Source organism: Balaenoptera musculus, chromosome 20 (assembly GCF_009873245.2).
Source record: "Balaenoptera musculus isolate JJ_BM4_2016_0621 chromosome 20, mBalMus1.pri.v3, whole genome shotgun sequence".
In the NCBI taxonomy this organism is placed as follows: Eukaryota; Metazoa; Chordata; class Mammalia; order Artiodactyla; family Balaenopteridae; genus Balaenoptera; species Balaenoptera musculus.
In genome coordinates, this window is record NC_045804.1 from 49,617,898 (window position 1) to 49,638,401 (window position 20,504).

General features: G+C 39.2%; 1 protein-coding gene across 4 annotated transcripts in view; it reads left to right on the forward strand.

Annotated features, from left to right (window-relative positions):
• Nucleotides 1-20,504, forward strand: part of NUP88 (nucleoporin 88) — a 29,800-nt gene that overhangs the window by 2,442 nt on the left and 6,854 nt on the right. For 3 of the 4 annotated variants that reach the window (XM_036836950.1, XM_036836954.1, XM_036836952.1), the window contains exons 3-9: nt 1,029-1,198; nt 1,963-2,088; nt 4,949-5,035; nt 7,799-7,975; nt 12,034-12,220; nt 12,712-12,859; nt 15,454-15,552. In XM_036836950.1, coding sequence (XP_036692845.1) covers nt 1,029-1,198; nt 1,963-2,088; nt 4,949-5,035; nt 7,799-7,975; nt 12,034-12,220; nt 12,712-12,859; nt 15,454-15,552 — 994 coding nt within the window. The remainder of the gene's footprint in view (nt 1-1,028; nt 1,199-1,962; nt 2,089-4,948; nt 5,036-7,798; nt 7,976-12,033; nt 12,221-12,711; nt 12,860-15,453; nt 15,553-20,504) is intronic. The other variant, XM_036836953.1, reaches the window with a different exon arrangement.

Genomic DNA, 20,504 nt, shown 5'->3' on the forward strand with positions numbered 1-20,504 from the left:
AAAAGATTTTGATTTAGGGTGATTCTCTGTACTTAAGGATAAGCAATACATTGGTAATCTCATGGTTTATTACTGAAAATAGAAAGAAAAGAAAATGGGAATTTGAGATGCTCATGAGAGAAGAAATAGAAGTACTTTTTTTTTTTTTTTTTTTTTGAAGGCATATGAGACAAACAGCTTAACAGAATCCCCTGAAAATATCACTGTTCAATGTCAAATCTGCTTCGGTAAAGCAGCATTTTAGTTGCAGAAGCTCTTGAAGCCATTCTCTATCTTATTGTACTATTTATAGAAGTAATTATCATTTACTAGTACTTCTGAGTTCTTCATTTGTCTGGTCACTAAAACATATATTGAGAGTTAGTTAGCAACATGCCATATACTATGCCAAAGATACAGAGAGGAAAGACACAGAGCTCAAGTAATTCGTAGTTAGCTGTGTGGGATGAGCAGGTAAAAGGCTAATTAGAATGCAGGGTGGTAAGTACTATAATAGAATTATCTAGGGTGTGCTATAGGAGTACAGAAAAAATGCATTAGTTCCTGGCCAGAAGGTCAGGGATACTTTCTTGGGAGGAAAGTGCATAGGAACTGAGTCTCCAAGAATGTTTTAGCCAGCTAAAAAAGAAAAATGAGGGCATTGCAGGAAGAATAGTTGTACAGAGACACAGAGACATAACAAAGTATGATGATTTCCCAGAAATACAAGTTAATCTGTTGGGAGTATAAAGTACAAGTGGGGAATGGTGGAGAATTGAGGCTGAAGTGGTAGTCTGGAGTTTGATCATAAAAAGGGAATTATATGTAGTATTTATCAAAGTAGGGAAACCTGATGCATTTTATATAATATTCCAATCTAAATAGTTAAAAAATATTTCATCAGGTAATGGCTGAGGTGTTAGTACTTACCCAGAATGTTTCATTAAACTACAATTATAGAAAACTAAAGTGGTACTGTGCTTTCAAGTAACTGCCATATATATTTGCATTAAAATTAACTATTTTGACTCATTTGCTTTAATTTTCAGAGATTGCTTTGCATAAATCCACCCCTGTTTGAAGTCTATCAAGTCTTGTTAAGTCCAACACAACATCATGTAGCACTTATAGGAATAAAAGGACTTATGATATTAGAATTACCTAAAAGGTGGGGGAAGAATTCTGAATTTGAAGGTGGAAAATCAACAGTGAATTGTAGGTAAGTTGTATTTCCATTTAGTGTTTATCTGTATAATTTGTAATACATGCAAAAAATTGCTCAAGACCAGTGGTTCTTAAGGTATGTTACTCTGCTACTATTGAAACATCAGTATACTCCAGATGGTCTGCACACTGGCTTCTTGTGGTAACAGTGTTTACAGTATATGTGGGGTTGTACTTTTATTCCGCCTAAATTATCACATTGCTGTCTCATTGGAAGTCAGGCTGTTTTTTCAAGTAGGTTGAAGTAAGATGTTTTAAAAGCAGTTATTAACTGTGAGCCAGACAGTTTTCTCGTAAGTATAACTAAGTTTTATTTTTGTATTTTTTTCTTTTCCAATTAATCCTGAAAAATGAGAGTCTGAAAGATCTGAAAAGAATATAAGGTAGAAACCCACCTTTAGCTCCACAATTCATAGGTTGGGCCTCCTTAAAAATGTTTCCTTTCTAAATCTCTGTTTCCTCATTTCCACAATAGGAGTGATAATAGCTGCCCTTGTAGTTTCCTTACAAAGTTACTAAAAGGATCAAGTAAGATACTGTATCTAAAATCACTTGTAAAGTACAGTATAATATACTCTACAATTTAGAAAATATTTTAATTTTGATTCTTTGATATTGGTTGGTAGATGCTTTAAATGCTGTCTCAGCAAGATTTATGAGAAAGGAATTTGAAGGAAAGAAGAGCAAAGAGTGTTAAGATAGGTTTTCCTTTAGAAGCTTTTTCATCCAGGTTTTGGGAAATTGCTGTCTTTATTTTAGCACCACTCCCGTTGCTGAGAGATTTTTCACCAGTTCTACCTCTCTGACTCTAAAGCATGCTGCCTGGTATCCGAGTGAGATGCTGGACCCCCACATAGTGCTGTTAACATCAGACAACGTAATAAGGTACATTTTTTTCTTACAGCTTTGTGAGTGGGAAGATTCTCTTTCTGGTTGCCAGTTAATAGCTCAAAGTACCACTGAATGGGTCAGTAGATGCTGGAAAGCTTTATCCGACGGCTGTTGTTACCCCTTCTCAGTCGTGTGAGAATCGTCCAGCTGCCCTAACTTACGTGCCTTAATCACTGCTGTTCCCTCTCAACTGGCCCTGCCTCCAGTCTCTCCTTTCCCAAGCTGACCTATTAAGACAATCTCCCTAAAACTGTTTTCATTGTGCCACTCTTTCGGAGGTAATGTAGCATAGGGGAAAGATCATTTAATTGGGAATTGAGAGATTTGAGTTCTTGTCCCAGTGTCACTTCTGTCTTCGGGATGTTAAAAACTTGGGCACCTCAGTTTCCAGTTTGTCAAATGAGCAGGTTTCATTTGATCATTTACTAAAGCCCCTTCCAGGTTTTGCATTGTATGATTAAATGCCCTAATCCTACAGAGATCTCTATTATATTATCAGTTAACTTTCTGGATCTGCCTTATGTAAAAAGTTTGTTGGGGAGACTGACTGATGTACAGATACCTGCAGTTTTATTTTTTCTAATCACTGCTTTGACTGTGCTCTACCAAATCTTCTTTTACTGCCGAATGGTTGATCCTTTAATGGCTTCTTACACAGACCTCATAGATTTCTGGTTACTTTCAGTTATTAAAACTTAGTCTGTTCAGTTTAAAACTCTGATCTCAAATCCATTTCAAAATTATATCCTGGTCCTATCACAGGTCAGACCTTGAGGGATCTGAAATGAGTGGAGAGGGCATGATCTGCTCTTTGACTCTTCTTTCTACCCCAGCACCTTGAGGTAGGGGGTGAAGTGTAAGGAGGAGAGCTGTTCCTCCTTCCTCTGGGTCTGACTCCTTGATGGCGGGGTAAAGAGAGTGTGCTAGCTGAGGCGTACATCTTACCTAACTGGCTGTCCATCAGTGAAGGGCAGGGGGCATATCCCTCCTCCTGGTTTAATCTAGTTCCCTCAGCTGCTGGTGGCCTCTGTTGATGTGATAGTCTCTGCACAGATTGGTGTGTGGTTTTTTCAGGGGCAGTGTTTGGCCTTCAGCTCCCTCCATCACTCAGGAGCTCTGTTTCCCATTGACTCTACCAACTGTCCATGCCCTGAACCCTCTGTCAAGATGGACTATCCCTAAACTTGGTATCTCCTGCCTTCTCGACCTAACCGTTGTGGTTTTTCATATGGAGCCGTGGTAACTGCCAAGGTCCTTTTCCCTGCCCTCCAAGGGCCACAGAACTGGGCATACTACACTATAGTCCTTTCTTATGCTGTCCCAGCCTACCTCCTTCAGAAATTTCCATATTTAGAGTAGATACCATAGAGTATTCACCTGCCCCCAACCCTAGGATATGACATGTCAGAATCACCCAAGAATTCCCTTGCCTTGGTGGCCTGTAGTTTTTGACAACCCATCTGGCATTCAGCTAGGAAATGAGATACCCATTTCCCCTTATTACAGGTACCCCTAAATCTGGCTGGTTCTTTTAGGGCCTTTCCTGCCCACCCATTTGGCTCTGGAGTTGGGGGTAAAGAAAGAAGGAGGACCCTCACATTCCAAACATCGTACCATACTCTTAAGGACTCTTGACACCTTCTGTCTTATGTAAGCTGGAAAAGGAGATTGTGAGGAGATAGTGTAGGTCTAGGTCTTCCTCACATTAAGCCCTAAAGGAGGTATCTGGCCTCAGTTATTGAAGATTCCTTTTAAAATATTGGGTATTTAACACTACTCTTTTCCTAAGCTTTGACCCTATTGACAGTTTCAGGGCAACAAGAAATTCCCACTCAGTGCCCTGTTGCATTTACTGTTCCTTTCACTGTTCCGCATTACAATTTATAGGACTTATTTGTATTTTGAAGTCAGTAATGCTTGTAGGCAGCTAGGAAGACCACAATGAATGGTGTGTTCAATTGGATCAAATTTTCATTAAAAAGGTTTATTAAATGACATTCTATTGATAATGGAACAAACTAAGTTTAAAAATTCTTTGTGGGGTCAGACAAAATAAGTGATTAACTTGATAAAGACTTTAAGAGGGACACTGGATTTCTAATAATGATACTACTGGCCTTTAAAATTTTTTTTCTCCTTTTAACAATAGCTATATATGCTGGGAAAATTTATTATTACTATTTTAGCCACGCTGTGTGGCTTGCGGGATCTTAGTTCCCCAGCCAGGGATCGAACCCGGGTCCCTGGCAGTGAGAGTGCAGAGTCCTAGCCACTGGACCACCAGGGAATTTCCCCCAAATTTATTTTAAATAAAATGATTTTGGTAAAAAAATTTCTTTTAGTTTTATACTAACCTCTTGAGAAAGCAGGGAAGACATTGTGTCTTTATATAACACAAATATGTACAAATTGCAGGCTAAAACTCACCCACTGTGCTGGCCAGTTGGTATATAAAGAAGAGTGAGAAATGGTTTCTTCCCTGATGAGATTGGGTGTCTCATAGGCAGAGACAGATGGGTATAACTGAAGGGAAGCTGGCAAACTTAGAGGCAGTAGTGAGATGACTAGACAAGGTGAATATGGCTAAGGACTGAGGTGTGGTGGTTGGGGAAGGCTGGTGAGGCATTTTGCTTAGAGTAGAGAACATCTCTTCATGTCCCAGGGAAACCTTCCTCTTCTGTTGTTATGGAACAAATGAAGTAGGCCACTTTGTCAGTAACAGCAAGATCTTTGGCAGATGGTTGTGATAACTGGTAGGAAAATTCTCAGGAACTGAGTAGATGGAAAGGAAAGAGGAACTTTGGGAAATGAAAGAGAATTTTAAGTACTGGCTTTCTTCTCTTTTGATTGCTAGAATTTACTCTCTACGTGAGCCCCAGACACCCACTAAGGTCATTGTACTTTCAGAAGCAGAAGAGGAAAGTCTGATACTCAATAAAGGGTAAGTTTTTATTTGTGTCATGAAATTTTTTAAAATTAGTTTATCGGGATTATAAATGCAATTTTAGCAGATTGCAAGATTTTCCAAAGGTGCCTTTAGCATGCTTTTTGGTAATGTGAGAAATAAGCAAAAATAGGCGATTTGAATAGGTAACGGAAAGTTACAAATCTGAATGTCACTATAACTACTAACTTGGTCTTTTTTCAAGAAAGTTCAAAAATGTGAATAGCTGAAATTTATTCCCTGTTGTATCTTGAATAAGAGAATGAATTATAATATTGCAAAGTTACAGAAAAGGTGGAAGGTGAGAGTGTTGGGCTGGAGGCCTGCCAGCTGTTCACTCAGTGTGGATGGGCAGATTGCTGGACCCCCAGCACCTAGTACCCCAGAAGCTGGAGCAGAACGTAGAGAGCCCTTCTGATTCTCCTGTGATCCTGGCTTCTTTTATGTTTTCTTACCCACTACAGGGGCAAGTTCCTGGCTACTTTGACCACTAACAGAATCACCCTTTGAACTTACAAACCCCATTCCTCTGGCCTCCTGATCAGTCTTTCCGGTGATTACCACACATGATCACCCACAGTGTGTGCATGTAGAGAGAAGCCTTTAGTAGCAATATTTCTGGAAGTTCCATTTAGTTCTTTTCATGTCTCCATGATGGTCATATCTAATAATCTTCTTTATTTTTGTTTTTCTAACCGTTATTCCTTTGAATATTTTATATACAGCTATTCTGTATGTGACAGTTTCAGTATCTGAAGTCCTGGGGAGGTGGGGATCTAAATCTGTGTGTGTTCTTCCTCCTGCCCCATGATCATGGTCGCTTCTTCCTGTGATTGCTGATCTCTCGTTGTGAACTTATGTTTACTTGATCTTAATGCTTTGAAATGTTGAGAGCCTGAGTTGGGGGTGTGTTCCTCCAGAGAAGAATTTCATCTGCTTCTGCTAGGAGTCAGAGGTTGCCACCAGCCTGGGACCACTTTAATTCTCTTTAATAGTCCCACAACTGAAAGTTTCAGTCCAATGATTTTAATGTCTTATAGCACCAGCTCCTTAACCTCGCATCCATCCATCTCCACAGTGGGGAAATACCTGCCTCTGCGAGTTGATAGGTCCTGTTCTGGTGTCGGCAGTGCATTTCCATTGCTTTCCAACCTCCTTTGCCAGGCACCCTGTCCAGATGAGAGGCCGTAGAGCAAACGCAGTAGTTAAGAGCTTTGGCTCTGGCATCAACACCTGGTGGGTTCCAGTCTCAGCTCTGCCGCTTGTCAGCTGTGGCATCTGGGCAAGTTATTCAGTTGCACTAAGCGTCATTTCCATGACTGTATAGTCCATGAATATAAAAAGTAGTGACCACTTACTTGGATTATTGTACAGAATAAATGAGATCATGCATAAAAAGTGCTTAGCATGGCACAGAGTAAGTACTCATTAATTGATACCTACTACCATTATTAGAAATATTACTATATTCATTAAGTTCCAGTTAAGTTTGGATGGCTTGGTATTTAAGTCTCTTTGAAATAACTGCTTTGTCTGTTTGTTTCCATTCATTGTCTTAATTTTTTAGTTTAACTCAGGCAGTTCTTTTATTCTGGATTTTGGGATTCCTCATTTTTTGCCTCCTGATACCATATACCTTTCCATGTGATAAAGAAACTAAGATATGGTACCTATAACAGCTTGGAATGATGTTGACTTTCTCAGCTATATGAAATTGTGGTTTTATTTTAACCATATTCATTAACCTTGTGTTAAACTGGAATCCTTTTGAATAACAAACTATACTAAATTTTAAACTACAAAAACAGCATGTTTTATCATTTGTCTTTCCTGATTATAAAGGTAACGTATATTTGTTGTAGAAAATTGGGAAAACTAAGAAAAGTATTAAGAAGAAAATGAAATACTTTAAAATTTCCTGTAGTCTGTCCTCAGCATAGCAGCCAGAGTGCTACTTTTCGGTACAGATCAGCGCATTGTACTTCCCCGCTCTCCGCGCTCCACTGATTTCTGCCCGCTGGGCTGGCTGCAGCCCTCCAGCGCAGTGCTCCCGCTGCCCGGCTCTGAGCTCCAGCCACTCCGCCTCCTTGCCATTCCTCAGACACTCCTGCCACCGCCCTCGGTCTTTGCGTGTGTCCTTCCTTCTGCCTGAACTGCTCCTTCTCTGCGTGACCACAGACTCGCTCCCTTACTTCCTTCAAATCTTTGCTCAAATAGCACCTTATCAGAGTCTTTCCCAGATCACCTAAAGCAGCACCTCCATCAGTACTCTCTTCCCCTGCTTTATTTTTCTTCATAACGTCATCTTCTGGCTCTGTGTTATGTGGTTGGCTTCTCTGTGGACGTCTCTCTCGTTAGAGGGGGGCCTTTGTTCAAGTCACTGACGTTTCCCAGAACCAGAGGCACTGAGCGCTTAGTAATATCTAGTAGATATTCATGGACTGAATGCCTCCTACTGCTTAGAGATAACTGTTGATATCTTTATGTGTTTTCTTCCTGTTTGTTTTCTGTGTTTATGCATGTCTGTATGTGTGTATTTTTACTGTTTGTGTGATTGTATATTTCAACTTTATATAATTTTATGGCCTACTTCTTTCATTGAATTTTATGAGAATTTTCCAATGTTGTTTAACATTCTTCATAATCACAATTTTTTGTCTTATCACTCCATTGAATACAAATTCCATCCCCACCTGCTGTTATTGGACATTTTATTTCTGTTTTCGTTTCCAACCAGTTGGTTTTAAAATCTCTTTTCAGAAGGGCCTACACCGCATCTCTAGGAGAGACAGCAGTTGCATTTGACTTTGGGCCGTTGTCGGCAGTCCCGAAGAACATATTTGGACAAAAAGGCAAAGATGAAGTATTGGCTTACCCCCTGTACATCTTATATGAGAATGGGGAGACTTTCCTTACATATGTTAGTCTGCTGCACAGGTAAGCTGAGGAGGTAACCCACCTGAAATGAAAGCCCAGCTTGTGCTCCAGTATAGATTGTCATGGTTGCACTTGGGGTCCATGTTTTTGAGTTTGTGGAAGTATTGCAGCCTTTCAAGGCTGGCTTGCATATTTTGAAGAGAAAGTTGATACAGATCATTTGACCTTTCATTTCCTCATATTATTTGGGTAAGTTCTATAGAATTCGTGGATAATCACTTAAGATAAGACTGGATTTGTGTTCACAAATGATAGTCAATCAAAAAAGTATTTACAGATGGTCCCCAACTTAGTCAGACTTACAATTTTACGATGGTGCAAAAACAGTATGCATTCAGTAGAAACTGTACCTTAAATTTTTAATTTTGATCTCTTCCTGCGCTGGTGATACTCAGTTGATACTGTCTGGTGGTGCTGGGCAGTTAGCACAGCTTCCAGTCAGACACACGATCCCAAGGGTAAACAGCTGATTTACTTACAGCCATTCCGGTTTTCACTTTCAGTGCAGTATTCAATAACTTACATGAGACATTCAACACTTTATTATAAAATAGGCTTTGTGTTAGATGATTTTGCCCAACTGTAGGCTAATGTAAGTGTTCTGAGCACATTTAAGGTAGGCTAGGCTAAGCTATGATGTTTGGTAGGTAAGTTGTATTAAATGCATTTTCAACTTACAATATTGTCAACTTAACAATGGATTTATTGGGACGTAACCCCGCCATAAGTCAAGGAAGATCTGTATCGTGTATCTTATGTGAACAATGCACCATGGGGATGGTTAGACATGGTAATCTGGTATCTTTATGTCCCAGTTGTGGGGAAAAGACATACATAACCATGGAAAGATAATGACTCGTACTGCATTAGTGGTGCATAATAAGAACCCAGAGGAAGGAGAGATGATTTTGACTGAAGAAGTTAAGGAGATTTTCATAGAGAAGGACTGATGTCATATGAGACTTAAGGCTTTAAAGCAGGATTAAATGAAGCATCAAGGAAGGGTAAGACCATTTTAGTCACAAGAGCAGCATGAAGTCAAGTATGAAAACAGGCAAGTGCAAATGTCATTTAAGGTCCATTGATTAGACACTTGGGCCTAGAGCAGAAGATTCAGGTAGGGAGCGTCTAATGATAAAGCTGGAAGTACCTGTCCAGGGAAAATGTGGTGGAGTTAAATACCTAGTTAAGGGACGTGGAGTCTTTTCTGTAGGAAAAGGTTAGTAGGAAGCCAGTGATGGTTTCTAAACAGGAGAAGGATAAAACAATTGGTTAGGAAAGGGACTGGAGCAGAGAGACTTTTAAGGTAACTTCCAAATTTTAGTTTAAGGTCTGTAAGCGTTTGAACTAGGGTGGTAATGCAAGGGAGAAATGAACATAGTACATACTACAAAGGAAGGATCAATAAGACTTTGTTGCTGTTTGGATAAGGGAGTGAGCCATTAACAGAAATAATGAGGTCAGGAAGGGCAACTAATTTGGAAATATTCCATGGACAGTTGGAAATACAGGACTAGAGAGAAAATACAGGTAAAATAAAGAAATAAGAATCATCTGTTATGGTGAGAGTTAGAGTCAATAGAGGATAAGAATTTTGGGAAAATTTGTAACTAGAGAGGCATACGGCCCGAATCTGAACATTGTAATTTATTTATTTATAAATCAACAGATATTCATTCAGGGCTCACTCTGTGGCAAAATATGGGAATACAAGGTTGAAGGCAGAGTCCCTGCTATGTGGTTCCTTGTCTATCAGAAAGGCCTACAACAAACCAAAACTAGTACAACGTGATGTGCTGAAGGCGTCACAGGGTGCTCTGGGAGTGGGACAGAGTAAGTGCTTAGGCTGCCTGTCTTGGAGGACTTAGAAGATGGTAATACAGAAGCTTGGACCTGAAGGATTCACTAGGTAGAAATGGGGGCAGAAGTGAATCCAGGAGAGAGAAGAGAGGATGCAAAATGAAAAAGATAAATAAGAAAGATGAAAGAGGTTTATAGATTGCAGAATGGTGAGGAGTCACTGTCAATCCTGTTCTCCTGGACAGAAATGTTCTCTGCCTTTCACACATGATCTCTCTCTCGGGAGGCTTTTGTGGTAACGTTATTACCCTCCCTTACCCTTCCTCCCCAAACTACTTGGCCCTTATTTGTCCACATTATCTACCTAGTAACCTTAGCCCACAACCTGAAAGTCATCTTCTACATCCTCTTAAATCCAGTCTGGTCCCAAAATTCTGTTGATTTTACCGTGAAAATTTCTTGAATGTATATACCCGTCTCTCTAGTCCCCTGTCCTTGCTTCAGACCCTCATCATCTTCTGCCTGGATCATTCTTCTCTTAAATAGTTGCCTTGAATCCCGTTTTGGTCCCCTCTTTGTCATCCTCCTCACTGCTGTCTGATTGATCTTAGTAAAGTGAAACTCTATCACTCTTGATTTAAACCTCTAGCGACACACTGTCATCCAGTGGAGAGACTCTGAGCACGTTAACATGGCCTACGAGACTGTCTGCTTCATAAGCCAGTCCTGATTATCTGCCCAGCTACTGTTCTGTTGCCTGAGACTTTGCACTTCGCCTCCCATCATACCAAGCTAAGTTTCCTTCCTGTTAATTCTTCGCCTTTCATTCCTCCAGGGCTGGATATATGCTGCTCCCTAGCTTGGAACGCTCACCACCCCTTCCCAGAATATGCTGTTCCCATTGATCTTATTTTTGACACCTTTCTTACATATCTCACTTGCTTTGTACCTTTCAGTGTTGCTTTGTACCCTGTAAATCCTTGCATTATTACAGGTGTTATAGTAATTCTAGTTAAATGTCTGCTTCCCCAACTAAACCATTAGTTCCTTGGCGGTGTTATCTAGCACTCATTAAGTGTATTTGTCTAATCCAATTAAATAGTGGGTCTGAAGATAAGCTGCACTTCAGAATAAAAGTTTTGGGAATCATCAGAATACAGGTAGTAGTTAAAACCAGGCATAGTTAATATGCTCTTTTTTTTTAATATATAAATTTATTTATTTATTTTTGGCTGTGTTGGGTCTTTGTTGCTGTGCACAGGCTTTCTCTAGTTGTGGCGAGCAGGGGGGCTACTCTTCGTTGTGGTGCGTGGGCTTCTCACTGCGGTGGCTTCTCTTGTTGCGGAGCACAGGCTCTAGGCGCGCGGGCTTCAGTAGTTGTGGCGCGTGGCCTCAGTAGTTGTGGCTCACAGGCTCTAGAGTGCAGGCTCAGTAGTTGTGGCGCATAGGCTTAGTTGCTCCACAGCATATGGGATCTTCCTGGACCAGGGCTCCAACCCGTGTCCCCTGCATTGGCAAGTGGATTCTTAACCACTGCGCCACCAGGGAAGTCCTAATATGCGCTTATATAAGTGTGTATTTTGAAAAGAGAAGAGGGTTTACAGTGGAATCCGGGACAGTGCAAATATTTAAGAGACAGAAATTAGGAAAGGGTATTAGAAGGGTGTGTTCAGAGAGGTAGGAAGAGAAAACTAGGAGAAAGAATGTACAGATGTTAAGGGTATTACAAAGCAGTCATTGTTAACCAGTTATAAATGCTGCAGAAGGTCGAGATAAGGGCCTTTTTTGCATTTAGCAACTAGAATCTCAATGGTGACCTTTGCCAGAGAGTAGCTTCCAGTGGAGTGGTGAAGGCATAAACCACAGTAAATTTAGGGCAGGATCTTTCAACCTCTGCACTATTGACGTTTTGAGCCGAATAATTCTGTGTTGTAGGGGACTGCCCTGTGGGGCAGTGTTTAGCGGCATCTCTGGCCTCTAGACACCAGTAACCTCTCCCCCTCCTCCCAGTGTTGGCAACCAAAAATGTCGTCAGACACATGCGAGTGTCCCCTTGGGGGCAAAATTATGTCCAGTTGAGAAGTACCAAAGAGGTGGAAATTGAGTGGGAAAATGAGAAAGTGGAGACATTGGGAATATACTATATTTTTAATTAGTGTATGATAGCTGGGGAAAGACAAAGTCAAAAAGGGTTTTAAGTGATGAGCATGGTTGTCTTCTATCAACATTTCCCAAGCATGTTTTCGCTCTTTCTTTAGCCCTGGGAGTGTGGGAAAGCTGTTAGGCCCATTGCCCATGCATCCTGCAGCTGAAGATAACTATGGTTATGATGCTTGTGCTGTACTCTGCTTACCATGTGTCCCCAACATCTTGGTGATTGCTACTGAATCAGGAATGCTGTATCACTGTGTTGTGCTGGAAGGGGAAGAAGAAGATGACCAAACAGTAAGTCGGGCTGCTGTGGGCATACTTGTATCTCCAACACCAGGGATAGTTCCTGGACCAGTATGAATGTTTCGTATATGAGGAATTTTATAGTTTCTATTTGGCACTTATGTGTATTTTGAAAACTTAACACTTAAAAGTAACTGAAGCCCACTTTAAAAACTTAAATTGAAGGAAGTTAAAATGTGCCCAGGTTACTTGGTCCAGCGACCTATATATTTCTTTCTGAACTCTATTTTGCCACCTTTGGTGACAGGTATAAAGAACCTTTGAATCACTGAATTGGCTCTTCTCTAAACTTGTTTATTTACAACATCCTAAAAGAAGAGAGGCCTTTTTTTCGCTTTTAAGAATAACAAGGCACTGTTGGAATAGAGGGTGGAAATAAAGAGTTTGAAAGCACTATTTGATCCAGCTTTTTGCTTCTGTTTTTAGTTGTGTACATTTTCAAAGGAACATGAAACACTAAAATTACAGTGCTTTTTTTTCAGTCAGAAAAGTCCTGGGATTCCAGGGCAGACCTCATTCCTTCTCTGTATGTGTTTGAGTGTGTGGAGTTGGAGCTTGCCCTGAAACTGGCATCCGGAGAGGACGAGCCCTTTGATTCTGACTTTTCTTGTCCAATCAAACTTCACAGAGGTAAAGTTTTCACTAAATTTAGTTCTTTAATTTCATTATATTTGTACTAAGATTATCACAGGCTATTTCTGTGTAATTTACTTTTTCTGTAGTTCCAACCTTTAAAAAGTTGACTGGGTTCTTTTGGCCTTTTAATTACAACATTGCACTGTAGGTCCAAGAAAGACTAAGCAAATTCCCCAAGTTTTAGGATAGTGGTCTTCAGTCTGGATCCACTCAGATTTATAACAGTGACTTTTTCCTGGTCCAACCAAAAGGAGGTTTCATGATTCAAGTTCTTAAATGTATGCAAACTTTAATAAACTTTAAAAATAACTTTAAAAATAAAATTATACTGGTATTAAGGTATCTCTTTAAAATATCTTTCTTCATTTTCGAACATATTGTTATACCCAGAACCATTTGAATGTTTCCTTTTTATCTTTTTTCCTTTTGCTTTAACTTACCTGGGTTGGCACCAGATCCTTCTGGCAACTTATGTCTGTTCATCTAGGGCGCTCTTGGATAAACTGCTGAGACAGTCAAAGAATGTGTTCTGTGTGTTGTCCAGACTCAGCGTGGCTCAGTGGAAGGAGTTTGTAACTAGGAGTCTGGAGTGTCCTAGGTTTTCGTTATAGCTCTAACATTAATAGGCTCTGTAGTATCGGACATTTATTCAACTTCTCACATAAAAATAGTAGGGATAACATCAGATGATCTCTAAGGTCCCTTCTGACATAAAAATCCTATAATCCTTTTTGCCCCTCAACAGTTTCTCAGAGTCTCCTCTAGGATCTAGTCTTCCTCCCTGTGAAGAATGAGGAACAAAAGCTTACTCAGTGTGGAATAATTGCGTGTACCTTTCATAGTTTTCCTCTCTCCAGTCCAGAGAAAGGGAGTTCAATCTTGTAGCAGCCTGACTTAACCTGCCTACAGTCCTATTAGCCAGTTTGCCTGGGTTTAGTAATAATGGCTTCAACTCTGTACTAAAGTGTAGTCAAGACATTTAAGGGCATAGTAGTCCTTATATAATAAACCAGCAAAGAGGATTCATTGGGCATGTCTAATTGAACAGTGTTTGGAGAGATATAGTCTAAATATTAAGTCTCAGAACTTTGCTTTATATATGAGGAAATTGAGACCTAGTGAGGTAAAGTGACATAAACTAATTGGTTTCCTTATAAAGGTACCTGTTTTTGGGAAATCTTAATTGTAGGCTTTTTTATCTTGATTCTTTGAATAAGAGATAACATTTTCATACGTGAAACTAATAAATTTTTGACTCATTCATATTTGTACTTAAGGCGTATTACAATACCTGAAACATACCCAGATTTTTAATGACATAAGTGAATGGCTACCATATAACTTGTCAGGGGTGTCTAGCAAATTTCCTACCTCAGTTACTAATGTTGCCTTTTTCATAACAGATTTCTGTCACATCCCAATATTAAGGTTTTTCTGTTGACTTCAGCACCACAGACACATTTTGAAAAGCCATTTTAAACACTGGGAGACCTAATGAGATGATTTGAGCCTTAAATTAAGTCTCAGGTGTGGGCAAATGAAAAGAAACTGTTTAGTACTTTATTGTTCAGAGAGATGATTACCACGGAGATTGCCAGGAGTTTTTGTTTTTTTTTTTAACTTTTTATAGCATAATGCTATTTTCCGAGGTGTTATGCAGAACCCCAACATATAAAACAGATGGAAATAATATAACATTCACTTTACAACATTTACTTACTATAAAGTCAGCAGTAAGAAAGTGAGGCTGTTAAATAAAAGAAAAATTTGGTTTAGGGGCTTATAGATGACAGTTGCCATCTTAAATCAGCTTTAGTATAGACATTATTTCTGTATCTTGTTTTGGTTGTTTAATGTTTTAAAAATCGTGAGTCACAGAGATAAATATTTATAAATTAAGTATTCAAGAGTTCATCTTTTAGTTTCACGATAGTCTTACTGATAACTAGGGCTCCATGGAAATACAGAAATTTTCATTAAAATTATGTAACAACTGCTCATATTTCTTGGTATAAATATAAATACAAAAATTCTATCTAAAACTTAAACAACTATCTGTAAGTCAACATTATCAAGACAAGTAAAACTTCACATTTTACACCTGACTTACCATCTATGACAGGACTGTTCACTAAGCAGCTGTGCTTAAGTCTTTCTAGTACCTGTGCTATTGGAGTGCAGTAGCTTCAGCAGTTTCATGTAAGTAGATGCGTGCAAGCATAGGTTTCCTACAGAACTACAGCCTTTCTTACTCACCATTTTATTTTGAAGAACTGTAAATAAATGCACAGAGGTGGACAGAAAGGCATAAGTGAGTTACCTGACAGCAAATGTTAATGTTTGGTGAACTCTGTATTAATATTTAGAAAATAACATATTTGAATTGTGTTTGTTAATTATACTTTCAAAATGTATTTGAAAACTGAAGTCAGATTTTTAAATTCCCAAACCCCTGACATAGTGCCACAGTGTGAAGGTCCTGTAGACCTTGCATCACTTCCATCAACAGATATGTTTGTGGCCTGCTCAGGTGAATTCTCTCAGTTTTCTAATGGCTTCCTTTATATCATTAATGATTCCATTTGCAGATCCCAAGTGTCCCTCAAGATATCACTGTACTCATGAAGCTGGTGTACATAGTGTTGGGCTAACTTGGATTCATAAACTTCAGAAATTTCTTGGATCAGGTGAGTTTTTGCGCTTTTCAGTATGTTTCACAGATTCTATCAAAAAGTAGTTTGGAACAGAAAAATAATAGAGAAAATAAATGATACCAAAAGATAGTTCTTTGAAAAGATCAACAAAATTGACAAACCTATAGGTAAACTGACCAAGAAATAAAAAAGACTCAAATTAATTAGAAATGAAAGTGGGGATATTCCTGCTGGCCTTACAGAAATACAAGATTATAAGGATATACCAAGAATAAAAGATTATAAGGAAGTGTCAAGAACAATTGTATGCCAATTAGATAACGCAGATGAAATGGACAGATTCCTAGAAAGACACAAATTACCAAAACTGACTCAGAAAGAAATAGAAAATTTGAATAGACGTATATATAACAAGAGATTGAATCAGTAATCAAAAACTACCCAAAAAGAAAAGTTCAGGACAACATGGCTTCATATTTGAAGCATTAATACCAATTCTTCATAAACTCTTACAAAAAAACAGAAAACACTTCCCTGATCACTCTATGAAGATAGTATTACCGTAATACCAAAACCAGACAAGGACATCCAAGAAAGGAAAACTAGAGACGAATATCTCTTATGAATATAGATGTAAAAAATCCTCAACAGAATACTAGCAAACCAAACCCAGCAACATATAAAAAGGATTATACACCACTAAGTGGGATTTATCCGAGGGATGTGAGATTACTTTAACATTGAGAAATCAATTGATATATCAATATTATACCATATCAATAGAATAAAGGGGAGTTCCCTGGCAGTCCAGTGGTTAGGACTCAGCGCTTTCACTGCCGGGGCCCGGGTTCTCAATCCCTGGGCCGGGAACTAAGATCCTGCCAGCTGCACGGCAGGGCCGTCCCCCCGCCCCACACACAAAAAATAGAATAAAGGACAAAAACTGTATGATCATCTCAACAGACACAGAAAACAGAAAAAGCATTTAGGAAAGTCCAACAGGCTTTCATGTTAAAAACACTAAATAAACTAGTAATAGAAAAGAACTTCCTCAGACTGAAAAAGGGTATCTATGAAAAACCCACAGCTAATACTATACTTAACAGAAAAAGACCAAGTGCTTTCTGTACTAGAATATTGCTGCTGTAGTAAATTACTACAAACTTAGTGTCTTTAAACAACACAGATCTATTACCTTGTAGTTCTGTAGGTTTGAAGTCCTAGAATGATCTCACTGGACAAAGCAGTGCTCCTTTCCGGAGGCTCTAAGGGAGAACCCACTGCCTGGCCTTTCCCAGCTTCTGCTGCCTGCCTTTGCATCTAGTCCCCTTCCTCCGTCTTCAGAGTCGGCAGTGGTGGGACAGAGTTGAATCTTTCTCACCTTGCATAACCCTGACTTTCTCTTCTGCTTTCCTCTTTCACTTTTTTTTTTTTTTAATATTTATTTATTTTGGCTATGCCGGGTCTTAGTTGCAGGCACGTGGGATATTTAGTTGCAGCATGCGGACTTCTTAGTTGCAGCATGCGAACTCTCAGTTGCGGCATGCATGCGGGATCTAGTTCCCAGACCAGGGATCAAACCCAGGCCCCCTGCATTGGGAGCGTGGAGTCTTACCCACTGGACCACCAGGGAAGTCTTTCCTCTTTCACTTTTAAGGAAATTTGTGATAACACTGGGCCCACCCAAATAATCCAGGGTAATCTTCCTATTTCAAAGACATCTGATAGACAACTTTTTTTTTTAATTTTTTAAAAAATTTATTTTATTTATTTATTTATTTTTGGCTGCATTGGGTCTTCGTTGCTGCGCGCGGGCTTTCTCTAGTTGCGGCAAGTGGGGGCTACTCTTCGTTGCGGTGCACGGGCTTCTCATTGCGGTGGCTTCTCTTGTTGCTGAGCATGGGCTCTAGGCGCGCAGTCTTCAGTAGTTGTGGCTTGTGGGCTCTAGAGCACAGACTCAGTAGTTGTGGCACACGGGCTTAGTTGCTCCGCGGCATGTGGGATCTTCCTGGACCAGGGCTCAAACCTGTGTCCCCTGCATTGGCAGGCGAATTCTTAACCACTGAGCCACCAGGGAAGCCCTGGTAGACAACTTTAATTCCATCTGCAATCTTTATTCCCCTTTACCAGGTAGTCTAGCATATTCTCCCGGTTCTAGGGATTAAAACACAGACATCTTTGGGGAGTCCATCATTTTGCCTACTCCATTCCACCGTGGGGCCCCTAAACATTCACATCTGACAAAATACATTGTCCCTATAGCCGCACAAAGTTCATAATGTCATCTAAAAGTCCTGAGCTCAAAAGTACTGCAATGTCATCATCTAAATCATTTAAATCAGTTATAGTTAGACTCTAAGTATAATCTACCCTGGGGCAAAATTACTCTCTATCTGTGGACCTATGAAACTAGAAAGTAGTTGTCTGCTCCCAGAACGCAATGTGGGGCAGGCATAGGTATCACTTATAGATACTCTAGTTCAAAAGGGGAGAAAATGGAATGGAAAAAGGAACCATAGGTTCCAAGAAATTTAAAAATCTAAATTCCATTGTGTTTCAAGGCCTGGGGATAATCCTCTGGGCTTGTAGCTGTGCCCTCTGAGTAATCCTTCATTTTTCAGGAAAGATAGTATTTGTTTGTAGTTGAGTAGTTTTATTAGCCTGTTTTCTGCCTGTAGAATTTTGAGGGTGGAACAGCCTTCTCTCATCCTCTGACCCTTTCAGTTCAAGCCAGTGGTATTTCTGTGTGTATAAAATTCTCAAGAACTTTTTGGGTCTCCTGTATATATCATGAGGAGTCACTATAGTAGAGGTTCATCCACTGTCTTCCTTATATAATCCCACCTCTATTTTTGGCTTCTGCTGAGACCTGAAGGATCTAAGTCATGCTCTTAATCTCGTCAAAGAGCCTTTTGTGTGACTGAATATTCTGACCTTTTGATCTTTCTGAGGTATTAGCAAAAGACTGAACAGTCACACCAGTGGCTTTTTCTCTAAAACATGTTTCCGGAAGGTGACTCTCTTAATTTTAGCATCTTTTGCCATCCACATAGGCTGTGAGAATTTCCTAGATCATCAAGTCCTTGTTCCATTTTAACAGTTCTTCCCTCAATTATATTTTCCTCACATTTTCCTGTAATCAGCAAGAAGAAATCAGACCACATCTTCAACACTTTGCTTAGAAATGTCTTCAGCTAAATGTCTGATTTAATTGTTATACAAGTTCTGCCTTCCACACTTTCCCCTTAAGATCAGGAACAAAAGGATGTCTGCTCTAGCCACTTCTATTCAACATTATAATGGGGGTTCTAGACAGGGAAATTAGCCAAGAAAATAAAATAAAACGTATCCAGATTAGAAAGGAAGAAGTAAAACTATATTCTCCAATGACACAATCTTTTACATAGTTAATTGTTAGGGCCCATTGAAAAACTGTTTAAACTAATAAATGAGTTCAGAGAGGTTGCAGGATACAAGATCAATAAACACATATCAGGTCTATTTCGGTGCACTAGCAGTGAACAATCTAAAAAGAAATTAAGAAAACTATTCCATTTACAATAGCATTAAAATGAATAAAATACTTAGGAATGAATTTAACAAAAGAAATGCAAAACACACTCTTAAAACTACAAAACAGGGAATTCCCTGGCAGTCCAGTGGTTAGGACTCTGTGCTTCCACTGCAGGGGGCACGGGTTCGATCCCTGGTCCGGGAGCTAAGATCCTGCATGCTGCATGGCGTGGCCAATTAATTAATTAATTAATTAAGTCATTTTTAAAAAAAACAACTATAAAACGTTTAAAGAAATAAGACCCTAAATAAATGAAAAGCATCCCACGTGCATGGATCAGAAAACTTAATATTGTTAGATGGCAATACTCCCCAGATTGATATATAAATTCAGTGTAATTCCTATCAATATCCTAGCTGGCTTCTTTGCAAAAATTGACAAGCTGATCCTAAAATTCATATGGAATTGCAAATGATCTAGAATAGCGAAAACAATCTTGAAAAACAGGAACAAAGTTGGAGGACCCACACTTCCCAGCTTCAAAACTTACGAAGTTATGGTAATCAGGACAGCATGCTATTGGCATAAGGATACACATACAGGTCAATGAATAGAATTGAGAGTCCAGAAATATACCTTTACATTTACAGTAAGTTGGTTTCAACAAGGGTGCCAGAACAATTAAATGGGGGAAAGAATAGTCTTTTCAACAAATGGTGCTGGGACAAGTGTACATCTACATGCAAAAGAAAGAAATTGGACTATACCTCACACCATACACAAAAATGAACTCAAAATTGATCAAAGACTAAAATATAAGAACTAAAACTATAGAACGCTTAGAAGGAAACACTAAAGGCAACCCACAGAATGGGAGTAAATATTTCCAAATCATATATCTGATAATGGACTTGTGTCTAGCGTATACAAAGAATTCTTAGAACTCAATAATAGAAGGATACCCAATGTTTTAAACAGACAAAATATTTTAATAGACATTGTTCCATTGATCATATACAAATAGCTAATAAGCACATGGAAACATGTTCAGTCATGGAAATGAGATACCACAAAACCACAAGATACCACTTCACACCCACTAAAATGGCTAGTATTTAAAAAGACAATTAACAAGTGTTGGAAAAATAGGGATACTCATGCACTGCTTATGGAAATGTAAAATGGTGCAGCCACTTTGGGAAGACAGTCTGGCAGTTCCTCAAATGATTCAACATAGAGTTAGTTACCATATGACCCAGCAGTTCTACTCCAGAGTATATACCCAAGAGAAATGAAAACATGTTCTTACTTGGATAAAATTTCTAAATGAATGTTCATAGCAGCATTATTCATAATAGCCAAATAGCCAAGGGTCCATCAACTGATGATTAGATAAATGAAACGTGGTATGGCCATACAATGGAATATTATTCAACAACAGAAAGAGGAGGTGCTGGTAACTGCTCCAACA